The following is a 16,876-nucleotide window of genomic DNA, read 5'->3' on the forward strand; positions in this document are numbered from 1 at the left end:
CAGCGACTTTTATAAAATAAACAGTAGGGTAACTCGTCCTTGAAACGGTTAACGGGCTATAATAATAAACTCTTTCAAGTACATATCAAACTAAACGCATAATTGTCAAATTTGATCCAAAAGACATTTATTGCCTAGTATGGGACACAAATTCCTCAAATAGCACTTCATTCACTTCTATAATCAACAATGTTCTCAGTCTCTCTCCAATACGAATCGCAAATAAAAAAACAACAACATTGTATATTAGTACTTATCGCAAATTAACAAAACAAGACTTATACACTTTTCAATACATTTTCTCTACTTTGTAACGCATCTGGACAGTCTTCTGTCTGCATCAAACATGACACACATCAAAATGATTAAATAATTCAACCAATACATATTTACAAAATTAATGTTATCTACATAAAAACACATTTCATTAATACACATACACAATCTTCGCCTTTTTTGTTTTTCATCTAAATGTTAACCAATACCCAATTTATTAAGGTCGAAAATTAATCATACTGGAATTGAAATTAAAATACAAAAAAACCACGAACTTTAACTATGTCTTTACAGTTCGATCGTCCAAAGCTGAATGACGGAAAACCGCAAAACACCATCGATCTGCTCGTGCACACTTTCAGTGCGCTCAAGCGTTTATTACATTGCATTATGGGAAAATATTTTTTTCTAATTTCTTATCGTCAAACGATTTAAGATATATTGATGTATCTAATAAAACAAAACCTTTGTATACTAACCACTAATATTTCATATGTCTAGCATAAACTAAGCTGTATTTTTCCTAATACACTGCCAATTATGTGTAAATATAATCGCAAGGAGAGAAACTCTATAAGAATTATTTCTTCCGTTTCAATCCTTTTCTGATAACTATTGTATTGTGTATTTTGATATATTGTACTTGCCAAAAAGAAATAAATATGTTTAAACTAATAAAACAATGGAAAACCATCATAATAATGTTTGTACATGTATACATCATTTTAAAAAATACATTTTCTCATACATTTGTATGAATTATTGTTTAGAACTAGTTATATCAAATTAATTATTAAATATTAATAATAATAATACATACTATTGCGTATGGTGTGCGTTGAAAGCATAATTTAAGTGCCATTTTTTGCACAATCAGCGTACAACTTGATTAAAACATATGCTCACTATAGAAGTTAGGCATTTTCACCATCAGCATACATCTTGAGCAAAACGTATATGAAAGTGTATTTGACTCTTATTAAATAAAATGTCAAGTTTATACTGAGTGTAAGTTTGATATCAAGTTGGATGTAGATGTTAGAAAGCGGAGGAATAAATATAAATTCACGCGCGTTCATTTTATACATTAGTTTATACATACTTTAGAGTATATAATAATGTATACCTTAAAGTATATTTTGTATATAATAATATATACCATTTGATCGGGCTATGCTGGTTCCGGTCAAATCTCTGCGCGGGGTTTGATCCGTCTCGAGCAAATCCTCTCGGGAGAAAACAAATTTCAAACGTTTTTTTCTTATGGGCAAAAATCGATATTTTTTCCAAAATGTAAAATGCATAAAATAATAATTTATCATACAAGAGGCAAACCATTAATATATTCTATATAGAAGTACGGCGGCCAATAGATATTAACGAGGCGCCACAAGACAGCATACTTCTACAAAAAGTTTATGCCGTAGAGGAGGCTTTACTAACGAGAGTTTATCAATATGCCGTGCATGATGATTGATTTTACAGTCATATCACAATATTATTACCACTTGACTGCGATTTGTAAGATAATTTTCCTATTACATTATCTATAACTACTTTTTCTAAGCTTCAACTCGCGTGTGCATTTTCAAAATTTCGAAAATATGCAAGTTTCGATTGTCATTCAATAATTCCAGTGTTTGAACTATCGAAGGAACTATATGTCGAAAAAAAGATAGCTACGCCAAAACCGTGCTAATTATGTTTATAACGATAAGTTTCATGTCCTTTTCAAACGCGTTTTTGTACTTTATGACACAGGTCAAAGACTCGCAAATTTATAAAAAGGAGCGGATGAATCTACAAAAACGCTTACATACATGCATATCAAATGTTATATAATGTTGGCAAAATTTAACTTGCTACCACTACAACATTCAACATTCGACACAACTAATCGTGGGTTTTGAAACGCTTATTAGTAAAACACAAGGTTCATCATTTGTTTATGAAACGCGTTACAAACGCTTTATGATTTGATATATGGTTATCTATAAACACACCGATATGTTTTATCATTTTTGCAAATAAGGATATTTAGTTAACTTGCTTAAAATGTTGATCACATTATTCATTCCATGACATTTTAAGCCATTTGCCAAACTGTGAACACGCCCCTCTATATACTTAGCATAGTTGTGCAAATCTTATAACCATAACAAGTGGAAATGGTAACAAAAACAGGTCAAATTCTTATATTTTAAATAGTGCAACTTCAATGGCATTTGCTTGAACTCTTGCGGTAAAATGCAAAATGTTTTAGTAGATTGTTAAACAACTATTTGATGTCTAAGGCGGCACAGAGTTGACATGGGTTTGTGTTGATTAATGTGGTACCCACAACTAAGTAACTCGTTCACACGCTATAGTATCTCGATCGTTCCTAATGCTTTGACACCCATTGAAACGACATAAATAAATCGTTGGAACGACCAAATAACTCGTTGGAACGAGTCATTTAGCTTGTGGTTCAGACATATACCGGAACACTTTTCAAACAACATATAGTTTATGAAGTCTTTAACAGGCTGAATCTATTTGATTTATATCGTCCGAAATTATGTTAGCCTCCATTGTGTCAGCCATTTTGACACATGAATTAAACAACATTTATTTTGATTGGTTCCTACGAATCAATTATTTCGTTCCAACGAGGTTTCAAATCGTTCGCAAGACTTGTTTTCTCGATTCCACAACTTACTTATTCTTTCATAAGTGGGAACGAGATACGTAAACACACGAACATATTATATACGTGCGTGCCACCGAACATTTGGCTTGAAATTCGCTTCGAAAAAGGCAAATTCATCGTTTCGCTTATTCAAGTTACTTTATGTCATAATTTTTAATTGCCCTCACATTTCAAAATGGATTTTGATTATTTATTTCTGTAAATTTTGGATAAACTTTTCATAGCTTTATCAACCTCCAGTGTATGAAATAAAGCAAAATATGTCGATACTAATATATAAAATTCTTTTCCTCTAGATTTGTGCATCTTTTTGTTCGGTCCCATGCGCCACCTTAGAAGTATTTGTTGATAATTTATTAATGCATATCGAAAAGATGAATAGCATTCGTTCATTTACATGTTCAAATGTTTTCCTTATTACCAGAGTGATAAACAGACAATAAAACAAATCAGTTGCGACTCTGTCCCGCAGGAGAAATGGTCGTATGAATGTTACTATAAAAATCTTCATTTTTACATCCTCACACCATGCAGTTATTGTTCTATTCTTCGAATAGTATCATTAATCAGATGCTCGATTTCTTCGTCACTGCGGCACGTTTCAAGCAACATTTTTGTCATGCCAGAAATCTTCCAAACAACTTCAAACAGTTGGAGATTTGGCTCAGTAGGTTTTGATTTCATGAGCTTATTTATTTTCCAAATAACAAACTCGTCTTCCCATGTCATTTTTGATTTCCGTTCAACAATAGAGAATGTCATTCCACCTCGTCGAATTTCAAAAGCAGTATTACGTATCAACTTTAAAGCATTAAGGATGCTGATTTCTGCATTTCCGCCGATATAACGTTTAAGAATGTTTGCAAGCGGTGGGAATCTTTCTTCAAGTTTTTCCTGTCCAAGTATATCAATGATGTGATTGGAGCCGACCACGATGTCTTTGTGCGTTTGTAGAATCGTCTGCAATATCCTCTTGGCCTTTTTGTAAGCTTCGCTTCTGGAAACTATGTCTTTGTTCAAGGTGTGTTCCGAATGACCACCAATGGCTACTACTGCGATACATCAAAAGACAATACGTTATAGCACACATTTTGTAATAAGAAAACAAAAACACAACAACACTTATTGTACCAGCAAAGGTTACATCGAACTTTTTAAAAGTATATGAAGATTAATTTAAGAAGTCAGCACTCGTTTTGCAAATGACAACATTTTATTTTATTAATGGATGCTAAAATGAACGAAGCGTGTGCTATAATAAATACGGGGTGACCGGTTTTTATCGAACAAGAAATACAAAAAACATGATTGAAACCAGTACAGCAAAATACAATATTTTGTTAATTGATCAGAGTGCATTTGGTTGATTATTGATTATGTACGTACCAACAGCTCCTGATATCAACGAAACGCCTAAACCAACCAAACCCAATCTGACGGCAGCCATCGCCGCAACCCCAGCAACCCAAATACTACCCCTCACCATTACTCGCGCAGGGCTCCTCTCCCTCTCTTTGAATGGGATACAACATGTCAAAAATATAAAAACCTAAATAGCTTGTTTGAGAACATTTCGTGTGTAAAACCTTATGTCATCTTTCTTTCAAAAAGCTGTGTAAAAATGCAAAATTATAATGAATTTATAACTTGAGCAATATTATAACTTACCCTCAATCAGTTTGGCTACCTCATCTAAGCTCTCAGCTAAAGCTTTGGCTTTTCTATTATAAACGCATAGTTTGAATTGCAGCTCCTGAAGCAATTCTATGATCACACGAAAAAAAGTTGTATTTTATAAAGAAAAATATATCACAATTTAAATCAATTGAAAAACTGGTTCAGGGAGCGTTTTTCTGTTTGGTTTGGATTACGGTTCACGTTTGCATGTGCCTGAAACAAAACTACTGCCACAGAAGAAAGCCGTAATTTCATTTCTTTGTAAATTTATTATTACAATTTCATACATGAGTGGCATGTTTTAAAGGCACCTTTATATACTGTTTAATGTTTATATATACTGCCAGGAGTCTCGTTTTTATTGGAAGTATTTGCATCATTTATAAAATGTTTTATTTCAGAATACGTCTTTTATACTAAGAATATACATATGAAAAATCTAATAATAATAATTGGACTCTCAATCAAACGAATTCATTTAGATTCAGATACATTACCGATTGTCACGTTCACATCATGTCTATCGCTGAAAGTTTTCGAGGCTAATACGGGTGAAATACGGTCAACTAAAACCAAATGGAAAGCCATGTGCACAATTAGTATAAAAGCAGCATAAAATTATAAAATACTAAATACATTGTAAATCTAAATACGAAATAAATAATAAACATATACAAAAAATTAATAAGAACAATGTAGAAGAATCATGATCACTATGAAAAGAATGTTAAAGAAATTTTAAATAAAGACGATACAAGTGGTCGTGGCTAATTCATGACAAGTCCCTGTGTTCAAAGATGTTCAAACAAGCCACATCAATACCTGCTATTTTACCGATTGGTACTTCAATATTATATGTATCGCTGAAACACATTTTTATCACATGCCATTCCCTGTTTCCCATGTACTATAACCATGACGAATATTTTTATCTTACACTACTACGTAATGCGTTGACCGTAACGTCACCTGGTTTAGCTCCGGGCCGATTATCGATTATCAACATTTGGCCCTGCAGGGCCAAACGTGATAATCACCTTGCTTTGACCGATAATCACATGCATTCGAGTCAATTTTGTTACTATTTATAGTAACATAAGTAATTTATAGCTGATAATTAATACGTTCTACACTACGGCCAACAGTATGGTCAACAGTACGGTCAACTAAAATAAAGGACACAAGTGGTTTAACAGCAACATATAAGCATGAAATGCCTGCATTTAATGCACATGCTATCAACATGAGCATACTACTACTACTTCTACTACTACAACTTCTACTACAACTACTACTACTACTACTACTACTACTACTACTACTACTACTACTACTACTACTACTACTACTACTACTACTACTACTACTACTACTACTACTACTACTACTACTACTACTAATAATAATAATAATAATAATAATAACAATAATAATAATAATAATAATAATAATAATAATAATAATAATAATAATAATAATAATAATAATGTAATGATCGTGATCACATTTTAAATTGTGATTGAAGATTAACAAAAAGAAAAACTTACGTAAGCTAGCAAAAGACTTGATCAAATCATGTTCGGATATGTTCATTCTTAGCTCCAGTGCCCCGCATTTGGGTAGTGTTCTCAAGTAGTTTTGAAGCGGTTGAAGCAATTGCATCAGTGCACCATTGAAAAAATCCCTGCATAAGTGAATCCAATTCTGAAGTGATGGGACGCTGATGTACAGAGCCACGCATTCGTTTTTGATGTCTACTATTATGTTTCCATCTAAAACCAACTTCAAGCCTATTAATGTGCACAAAGAGTGCTACAACAAACACAATAATTATCATTTTATCATTTTGTAAATGCAGATATAAAGGTATTGCTAACCATTTATGCGTATAAAAGGACTTTTATTTGCAAATGTTTATTATTCTTTATATTGTATAGATGTAAAGATTTTTTTTAATTTGGTCTGTTGAAATAGACTCTTTCATGGAAAATGATATGCTACTGTGGTGTGAGCAAGATCAAGTGAAGTCTTAAACGAACATGGACCATCAATTCAGTTAACCGAGCTTGTTTAGTTTTGGAAGATGCGGACCATAAAATGTCGTTTGTTCAAAATAAAAGCTTATTTACATTTCAATTGCTGTACAATACGTGAAAAATGAAAGTTTTTTAAAAAGACGATCTTCGATTACTGTAATTCCATTTGAAGCATTTACAAAAACTTACTATATATATATATATCTTGACGTAATTTGATAAACGATGTTGAAATGAATCAGGTACAGCGGTCTGAATGTGGATGTTAGTTTTTAAACTTGTATTTGACTCTGTAAACGTTTGCTTTTATATTTAAACCGGATTGACAATAATACCATTCAGTTTTACCGTCACATGGTTTATATCGAAATACCAGTGATTGTTTATTGGTTATCCACTGTTTAAAAAATAAGAATTAACAGTTGAAGTCCATGTTTCTTATTCCTCTGGTACACGAATTAAAACATAAATGAGTAACAGAGATATTATTCTTTTAAAATAGAATATCATTTTTGTATTCACCTTTGATCATAGACAATTTATATTTTTACTCGTGAACATATTAATTTATTTCTTTGATCACATCTGCATTTAAATTGATAATCTACAGAAAACAAAACAGTCTAAATCAAGTAAATAGGCGTGCAAAATGTGCATTTGTTAGGAAATTCGGGACTCGATATATGTATTTTCAAATTCTGAATCATGTATCACGCTAGTATGAAAGATTCAATCCTTACCAATTTTAACGTTTTAACGAATACGACATAAAACCTCGTATCCTTCTCAATGAATTAATATATACCTTTTTGCAATTGCTCAAGCACTGATGCTACTTCACTTAGCAATTGTGGATCGTCGTCTTGTGTACAGCCTTTTGCAATTTTAACAATCTTTTCAGAAACAAGATCCTTGTTCGTGGAACACAGCACTTTTATAACAGCCCTCACCACGTCATGACGTTCTGGGTAATACAACAATGCAAAATAAAAAATTACCACCTACGTCGCCTTCAGTTGAAACATTAAAATTAAGCATCGTGAGAAGCGGTTTCGGTATTAAGGGGACTTTCTTATTAGCAAAACAAGTCGTTCCTAAAATACATGTGACTAAAACTGGCTTAAACATGATATTAAATGTGTTCAAACTGACCTGGCTCGGCACGTTTTCTTTTAATCCCTCGCGGTAAACGATCATTTTGCTGTAATATCTGTAATATCTCCTGTATTCCTAACCAATATAATTTTTAAATATGTATTTATTCTAGTAATATTTTCACATTCTTATAATTAAAATTCAAAACACTTACTTAAAAAAATAAATGCAACCAACATTAACAATAGTTGTCATTTCAGTCGTTTAAATAGGATCAAAAGAAAAATGTTACCTCTGTAATGTACGCCGTGTTCTCGCCGAAGCTATGTTTTAAAAAGAACAGAAATGACAAATGGTTTATTATATTCGTAAGTTATTGAGACGAAATATTTGTACATAGTGCATAATATTGCCATCAAATATATGTGTGTTATGTATATATGGTGTATAATATATAAATATATATTTCATATATATATATATTTATATTTTATATGTATAAAATTCACTTTATATGTTACACTGTTGTTTAGGTTACTTAAAGGCCTATTAGGCCGGGTGTTATTTTATGCATTGTATATATGTCTGTTAATACCTTGTACGTAAACACATGTCACTATAATAAATCCTCCTTACCTCATCGATATTGTTAATTGTTGCTGATAAATCTCTGCGGAATTCGTTTCGTTCAAGCTGAATTGTTTCTCTCGTTTCTTTAATTTGGTCAAATAATGTTTTTATGTGTTCCCCAAATATTTTTTCAAGTTTTACCGTATTGGCGTTTTCCGCATCCATAAGTCTTCTAAGTTCATCTGCCACGTTTCTGCCTTGTTCGGCATGCATTTCTAATTCCTTCTTTGATTCTTTCAGTGCCTTCATCACTTCTTCTCTAATGTCAATTTCGTTTTGTGTTGTGATTCTTGTTGTGTTTGTTTCCAACTGATGAAACAAGCATAGCAATGAAACTGGTAGATGCTATTAAAATTAGACAATAAAATACGGCAGAGCTGAACTGGAAGTCATAATCGGCCCGTCTTTTGCCCGATAGCCGTCAAACGGATGAGGTCTAATATAAATGTCAGACCCAGCTCTGTCGTTTATAACACATATAATTCCTAGCTTTATTTGATTTACTTCCATTTAATACCACAGCGGTATTGACAACAAGGGGGTTAACATAAGCGATGAATCAGTTTGGTTAAAGCGATATTTTTTATGTTTGTGTAGTTAAACTTTTGTTTAAAGAATTAAATGTTCAATCAAGTAAGTGTCTACTTTTGATTATATTATTTTTTATAATGACTAATCTATAAACAAACTAACGTGTTATCCATTTATACTATACTTTCGGAATATTTCTGTGTAAATACCGACACAAATTATGAACTATTTAATGTCAATTATTTTCCCCCAAACGAGGTAACGTCCCTGTCACAAGTAAACATATGTTTTTGAGGCATACATGTAAAATGCAAAATCCGGTCGAATGTATTTATTGACAAAATATAGTAGTTTTACTCTAAGTATGGATTGGGGGAACAAATAGGTACTTCAATGTGGCCAAATACATGATTTAAAACTGGTTAATCACCTTTATACAGTGAAAACTAAAATTTAGTAATATCGATCATTGTTACAGTTTCACTGTAATATTACGTCTGACTCATTGTTTTGATGTCATTATTCACGAAGATTTCTTAATGTTAATCCTTTTAAACTGATAGTCGTAGATTTCGAATGGGTCTTGATAATATGAGTACTTTCTACTGATTTAATTACTAGAAATAAAAAGGGATTTAGCTGCTATAAGAATAACAGTTTGTCTTGCAATTAGATCAACATCCAAAAAAAGAAATACAGGCATTAGAGCATCAGACAATACAACACAATTTAAATCATAATATAATTTATAAAAAATGACTATATTTATTGATGTTAAATCACCGAATGACTTGCGGAAGTATTGTTCAAGTTGTATTTCTTTACATTCAACTTTTAGTGAAACCTATATTCATCAAGTATCATTAATATTTGCACACATATGTTTTGCCTAATAGTATCTTTGTTGGTTAACGCAATCCGTTTGTACTAAGTTTTACTTTGTACGTACCTCTGTTAGTTTTGCGATTAGGTATAGTGTTGATACATAGTTTTGAAACATTGGTAATTCTAAAACAGTCTTCACGTGGTATATGTAACATCGAAGATCTGCTTTGGACATCGTCATGTTTCCGGAATGGTATATGGCGTTTCGATCTTTTCTGACCTGAAAATGAATAGTAAAATAGCGATAAACAAGAAGAAAGTCTTTAAAAAAGACAGTCTGCGTTGAAATAAATGTGTAGTTGGTGTGCAATAAATACTTAGTTAAGTACTAAAGAACAAATATGATCGGAAAATTAATTAATCGAACCACATAATAGCCTATATCCAATTAAAAACCTTTCATTATTATTTCAAAAAGTTTGTTCATTCTACGCCAATGAAGAATGATAACATGAGTACAACCTCGACGTATTACACGAATTCTTTCACAACGTATTTTATTTGTAGAATGGTCTTCAACAACAAGTTTTTATTTAAATTACATTACTGTAAAAGTTTATATCAATGTCAAATCATACCTAATGTTTAAGGAGTATAACCGCTATTTAATATAAATGAATATCAACAGTAAGTGTTTAAGTCCTTTAAATTCAACATTATTTATTTTGAAATTCTTTGGTTTATTATTCTGTGTTCTCTTATTGGTGTGTGTATGCTCGTTATCGTTTGTTGTTTTCAAATAACTCGTTGCCAGCAGTTCGTATCCGTAAAAAATAAATCACGAGTTCGAAGCACGAGTGATTAAAAACCACGCATCTACACAATTGTCCGCGGGTTATATGACAGCAAACTATGACGTACACGTACGTATTCGATTCTATCCCGATTATAAACTGACATTTTAAACCTCTCCGATTGTTCGTACCATAATTGTCAGCTACGGGCTGTTCCATTGATCAAGTGCTCCATTTTCATTGAACTCGTACAGTCACATAACAGTTTCACAAAACAGGTAACTAAATACATATATATAATATAAATTATATTCGTTTTGAGCTATTACAAAAGCGAACAGTGTATGATTGACGATGCTGCGAAGCAGCTCGTCTAAGTTATCATACCATGAAAAAATTCTTCACAATGACGACCTATGTAAAAGACCGAGCCAGTCCGATTGAGATTTTTATACTCGGCATACCTCGCTGATTATCATTGATAAAGTGTAAAGGAAGCTCAGCTATAAATAGGACAGCATATTCTGGGGAAAAGATTTAATAATAGTTCGAAAACGTTAATTTTAAATCAGTTACAGTCCACTCTCGTTATCTCGAAGTCGGCGGGAACAATAAAAAATATCGAGATAACGAGAGTTCGAGATATCCGATTAGGCGTTTTCAAAGAAACAATGAGACGAAAATTTACCTTGTTAATAACATCTAAATACCTGCTAAGTGGTCTAACTAAAGCCGTCACCGTGTGGAATAATACTCTTCCTGATGTATGCGCGTTTTTACGAGGCACGATTAATTTTGCTATGTAAATGCTTAAAATGACGTTTTAAGTATAACAGAATTGCATGAACACATGCGGTTATAATTTGTCTAAACTGTCGAGTAAACATCCGGTAATGTTGCTATTTAAAGTTATGATGCAATTGACGTCCAATCAAGACGAGTGTTTTCCATCTGAACATGCGTAAATCACGTTCCGGAATACTGAACTGTACATGTACATTTTGTAGTTTGAAATGCAAAGTTCAATCGAATATTAGTAAAAATATAACTCAATGCATTTTGGATTGTTGTTTGTTAAATCAATTTGTATTTCGGCCTTTCGGCAGGCTGTGTATTAATTGCAGTTAATTGATGTTAAAGTGACAGTTAAAGTGACAGGCCTTACTCAAGTGTTAATGGCTAACGACATTACAAACGTGTGATAATTGATGCAATTAACGGATCAATTCCCTACCGCACAGTATCGGGAGCAGCCGGGCGAAGCGGGACTGTGAAGTATCAAAGAAAAAAATGTCTCACCTTTTGCCGACACTGGAACATTTATTCGCACTTCGAGATAAACCACAGTAAATACATGTAAAATCGGGTCTCGGGACAAAATTTTTATAACGACATATCGAATTATTCGACATAACGAAAATCGAGATATGCGATGTTTATTTATATAGATAAACAAGGAAAAAAGTTGGGACATTGAACTTACTTCGACAAATCGAGAATATCGAGATATCCGATGTCGAGATAACGAGAGTGGACTGTATATGCAATCCATTATATGTTTATAAATCAACGAAATAACTATGCATTTTCTGTATTTTATTTGACATCTGTCGTGAATCTGTAAATACATTGCGAATGAAAACGTGTATAATTAACGTTTAACGCGATCATGAAGGTAAAGAAAACGAATTCTTTCGAACCTGCCATTTGTAAACGTTATAGCGAGTATAGTATATAAACAGCATAATAGCCATACGACATCTATGAAACTCGCTCTTATGCGTGCTTTCTCATTTTGCATATTTAATAAACTTTTCAAACAGAAATTACAGAGCCACATCAGTGCACATACTATGTTTGATAATTCATTCGTTTGTTGGATATTATTGCTGTTTTAAACACTTATTAGGTCATATCGCGGAGATTTAGTTAACCTTACCATGTGTTCATGGGCGAACTCACGTATTCAAGTCGTATTCGACTATGTGCTCATACCTACTTTCGGGAATCATCATGAAATTATTGGCGTACTTAACCAACAAACATACCTAAGCTTATTGAATTAGAGAAAAAAAAACAATAATCAAATGAGAAAAATTATATGTTCATGCACAAGGACATGTGAAATCATGTCCGTACACTAACATCATTAACTTAGGAAAGGAAACAACGGAATATAAAGTTTGGTATGATATACATGTGAAATTAAAGAGTATGGTGTCATTTAAGAGCATGTCAAGTTTTCAATATATCTGCTACGTAACGTAATGTTATAACCCACAAACGTTTTACTGTAACAGAACGTTTTTTTAAGATAAGTGGTACAGAAAATACACGTCGAATATCTTTTTAAAGATATTTCTTGTTATATTTGATCGAGAATGTAAACCGCCTCCCAGTTTCGCTGAATGGGTCAAGTTCCCCACGGGTACTACTTCCGCGTACTCCCCTTTTTTTTCGTACCCAAAATTTGTCGTACCCAATTTTTTTTCGTATCCAAATGTTTTTTCATACCCAAATATTGTTTCGTACCCAAATTTTTTTTCGTAACCAAATTTGTTTTCGTACCCAATTTTTTGTTTGGCATAATTTTTGTACAAAAAATTGTCGTACAAATTTGTGTTCGCACCCAAAATTTTCGTACCCACAAACACAATTGTGGTGATGTAGATAAACTTAAATTGATGCTTTTATATCCATCCTCTTCAAAAGCATCGTCACACCAGTACTGTCAGTACTTAGATTTTATATATGCATCGGTTACAACGCCGAAGAAGTTTGTCCTAGATAGATCTATTGTAGAGCTACATAATAGCATGAATCACAATACACTCCGTTTTCAAATGTGCGTCCATATTTAAGATTTCCTTATTTGTGATGTGTACAATGATTGTGCTAGATATTAATCAAGCTTGAGAAGATGAACCATCGCATTTGTTTACATAGTATTCGGGATCGAGATTTTCATTGATAAAACATGCGATTTTACAACGTGAGGTAATTGCATTGGCTTAACTGTTCAGTTTCAGCGTGAGCTGTGAATGTTTTAGCTCCGCCCATAATAATTGCAGAGTAACCTATGTTTGATTTCCTTATGTGTTTTCTGTTTAAATTTAAGCGTGCCGTTTAAGAATAAAAACACTTTGAAGAGTGTACTTGTCCTAAAGCCCCGATATTATACAACTGAAATGAAATCGTGAGCTCAATGTTCAAAGTACGTTATTATCGACTTATCTCTTCTGTCAGCACCGCCATTTAATTTCTGCACTGAATAAATAGAGCAACTTTATTGTTATTTCTTAACATTAACGCATTTTAGAATAGGCATAAAATAAAGAAAAGTTTGCAAAATTATGTGGTCGATATCGATATTCCATGTAAGTTGTTTTAACATCTTTATGTTAATAATTGTTTGAACTTTAAACCGCTGAATGTATGCATAGTTAATGGCATACGTAAAACAATTGTTTTAATTCCCTTGCATAACCCATCACACGGCAGATATGTCAAAGGTGACCTTTTACACTTACGCTAAAAACGCTTTGCTTAATAATGCACACATTTGTTTCGAAAAAGGCCTTGTATATCTTTCAATATGGATTATTTAATCATGGTTTTACCTCATTGAAGATAGAAGTATTGATGATTTTACTGCGTTGAAAACCAACCGCCAAATATTTGTCCATCAATAATATCGGTCTACTAGTGCCAATCACTTCTCTTAATACATGTCAATTCTTGAAAAATATGCACACAAATACGATAACCAAAAATGCACTTGAAACGTGAAAACAAATCGATTACAATAACATTGTTTAAACAAAAAAAATTCAAATAAATTAAAAGTATATTCGAATACTAGTAAGAACTCGACAATCGCTTATAAAGATATAGAACCTATTCATCGTCAATAATTTAAAAAGGAAATATGTTGCTAGTTTATTTTGAGGTGTTATACATGTAGGTGTCAGCAGCTTAACTTGTTGTTGACCCATAGAGACAACACTCAAATTTGTCAAGCTTCTTCGTCACTAAATCCCAAAAATGAAAACAGAACTTGCCCTGACACGAAAATGAACAACATGATAATGGCAATTAACGTCAAACAATATGTGAATGACATGTTTGTCCTTTTATAAGTAATCTTCTCTCGCATTTGTTTTTTCATTTTTGCTACAGCTTACAATTTAAACAAACAGTGGTGCTTCCAGCGAATGATCGAATTTGATTTCACTACTGGTTTAAACTCATTAGTGATAAGAGAAGTTTGTATTTTCACGGGTACCGCAGCGAGGATCAAACATACTTGTTTTAATGACCAAGAGCGGATTATAATTGATAATATAACGAAACCAGCTTAATTTTCAATCGTTTGTTAACGTTTTACTTATAGTCAAAACTGATAACAGCGGTCAGTCAATGGAAACGGCAAAAATGACCGTAGATATAAATAATTTTACTTTTGACACACCAAAATTAATGGTATACCCACGTGGTCTTGCGTCCCATGGTTCGTATGTTTTCTATTTCCCAATGACTCATGATTTTCGTGTATAAACTATTCTGAACAAATATATATTTTTGCGGAATTTCAGCAAAGCCAGCTCGGACGCCATATTAAGGTATCCACAAAAGTAGTCTAAACCTCGGGAATAATCGTTCACCTGCCAGAATAGTATCCCTATGTACTAATTTTAGCAAGAAGGTATAATTTTCGAATTTTGTCCTTCGAATCTAATTCATGACTTTATGAAGTAGCAAAGAGTCAAATGTACTGAGACCAGTAAACTAAACAGAAGTAGTATGACTAAACAAATCAGTATTGCAGTAAGAATTCAAAAATGTAAAACAATGTCCTTAACAATACAAATATATTCTGAAGGGACTGAAAATAAGAAGCGTGTAATTTTGATCTCAGGTGTCGTATAGTTATCGCGTCATTGTAACTATATAATGGTTGGATCGAACACTTATAGGATCATGTTTCAGTGTCATATAAAAGCTCATTGTAGAATAATCGATTTACTTTGGATAATTGAAGTTACAATATTGGACCATAGACACTTTGTTTTTGCTCATTCTCATTATAATTTAACAGCACATTGAATTAGACAATTGAGGCACTCAATAAATCATGCATGACGCGTCTCGTCTGTCCGCTTAAAAATGTGTGCAATCGAATTTATTGTTTTTGCTAACCAATTATTTAAAAAAAGAAAATTATACTTATCAACATTTATCAATTGATTACATTTATGATAATATGTAAGATAACTATTTACTATTAATGTCTTCAGTATATGTTATTTGCATAAGTTACATATTGTTAACATGTGAACAAAAGACTGTTTTAACAACACATGCTAAACATAGTTGTGTTTTAAAGATCGTTACAGTTCCATTGAAACCTATATGACAGAGCAAACAATCTTTGTATAGTTTAAATTAAACACACCGACCTATGTTACTTCATTTTACATTTGCAAGTATATTTTTGTAATTTATTTTCGTAAGAATTTTACCTGATCGAAATCAGCAAAGCAAATGCCCAGAACGTTTTGAAGTTCCTTGTTGTTTTCAAAAATTTGTATCAATGAAGTCACATCTGCATCTGATTCATGTGCAGTATATTTGTATCCAGGAGTGAAAATGAAACATTTCATTTGCTCCCATGGGCCTCGTGTTGGGTCTGACCAAAGTGAACAATTTGTGTTCGAAAAATTAGGCTCATTATGTCTATGATTATCCCTTAAAAGATCATACAACTCACTGCATGATCCATTGTCTTTGCACAATATCGTATTTGCAATTTTGCAATTACATTTCCTTTTACTGCATGGGTTATTTTTGGCGTGGCTTGGCTTTAATGTGTCGATAACACATACCTTGCAAATGTATTGTGATAGGTTGCATCTAGCTTGAACTTTGCTTACGTTTTGTATAAAGATATTTTCACACTGTTGATGAATGAAAGGCATAATTCCTTCTTTAAAGTATTTTAATGCTATGCACGCCTTCAGCCAATTACACAACTCTTCATCGTTCAACTCTTTCTCCATTACTTTTTTTCAGTTTCGATTGATACTGAACCTGAAAACAATGTCACATAATGCATATCAGTATCATTCAGTTGTCATTGTGTTGTATCATATCCATTTGAAGAGAACATAACGTAATATTGTCGTGTATATATAAACACTGTATGTAAGCGAACACCTGAAGATTCAATATGGCGACTTATGTTTTGGATATCGAATAACAACCACGTGACTGGTATGATATATGGGACGCTGTCAGTGTGTAAGCGGTTAAAGCTGTAA

At 32.6% G+C, this 16,876-nt stretch overlaps 1 protein-coding gene across 1 annotated transcript; it reads right to left on the reverse strand.

Moving 5' to 3' along the window:
• Positions 1-2,792: 2,792 nt before the first annotated feature.
• On the reverse strand, positions 2,793-16,662 carry LOC127857480 (uncharacterized). The gene is made up of 10 exons (XM_052393875.1): positions 16,079-16,662; positions 9,887-10,042; positions 8,413-8,715; positions 8,069-8,099; positions 7,834-7,911; positions 7,487-7,645; positions 6,193-6,417; positions 5,143-5,211; positions 4,355-4,732; positions 2,793-4,020 (listed from the first exon to the last, which is right to left on the reverse strand). The coding sequence occupies exons 1-9, from the start codon at positions 16,613-16,615 to the stop codon at positions 4,626-4,628; spliced, it is 1,665 nt and encodes a 554-aa protein (XP_052249835.1). The 5' UTR covers positions 16,616-16,662; the 3' UTR covers positions 2,793-4,020; positions 4,355-4,625.
• Between the last annotated feature and the right edge of the window lie 214 nt (positions 16,663-16,876).

Source organism: Dreissena polymorpha, chromosome 14 (assembly GCF_020536995.1).
Source record: "Dreissena polymorpha isolate Duluth1 chromosome 14, UMN_Dpol_1.0, whole genome shotgun sequence".
NCBI lineage: Eukaryota > Metazoa > Mollusca > Bivalvia > Myida > Dreissenidae > Dreissena > Dreissena polymorpha.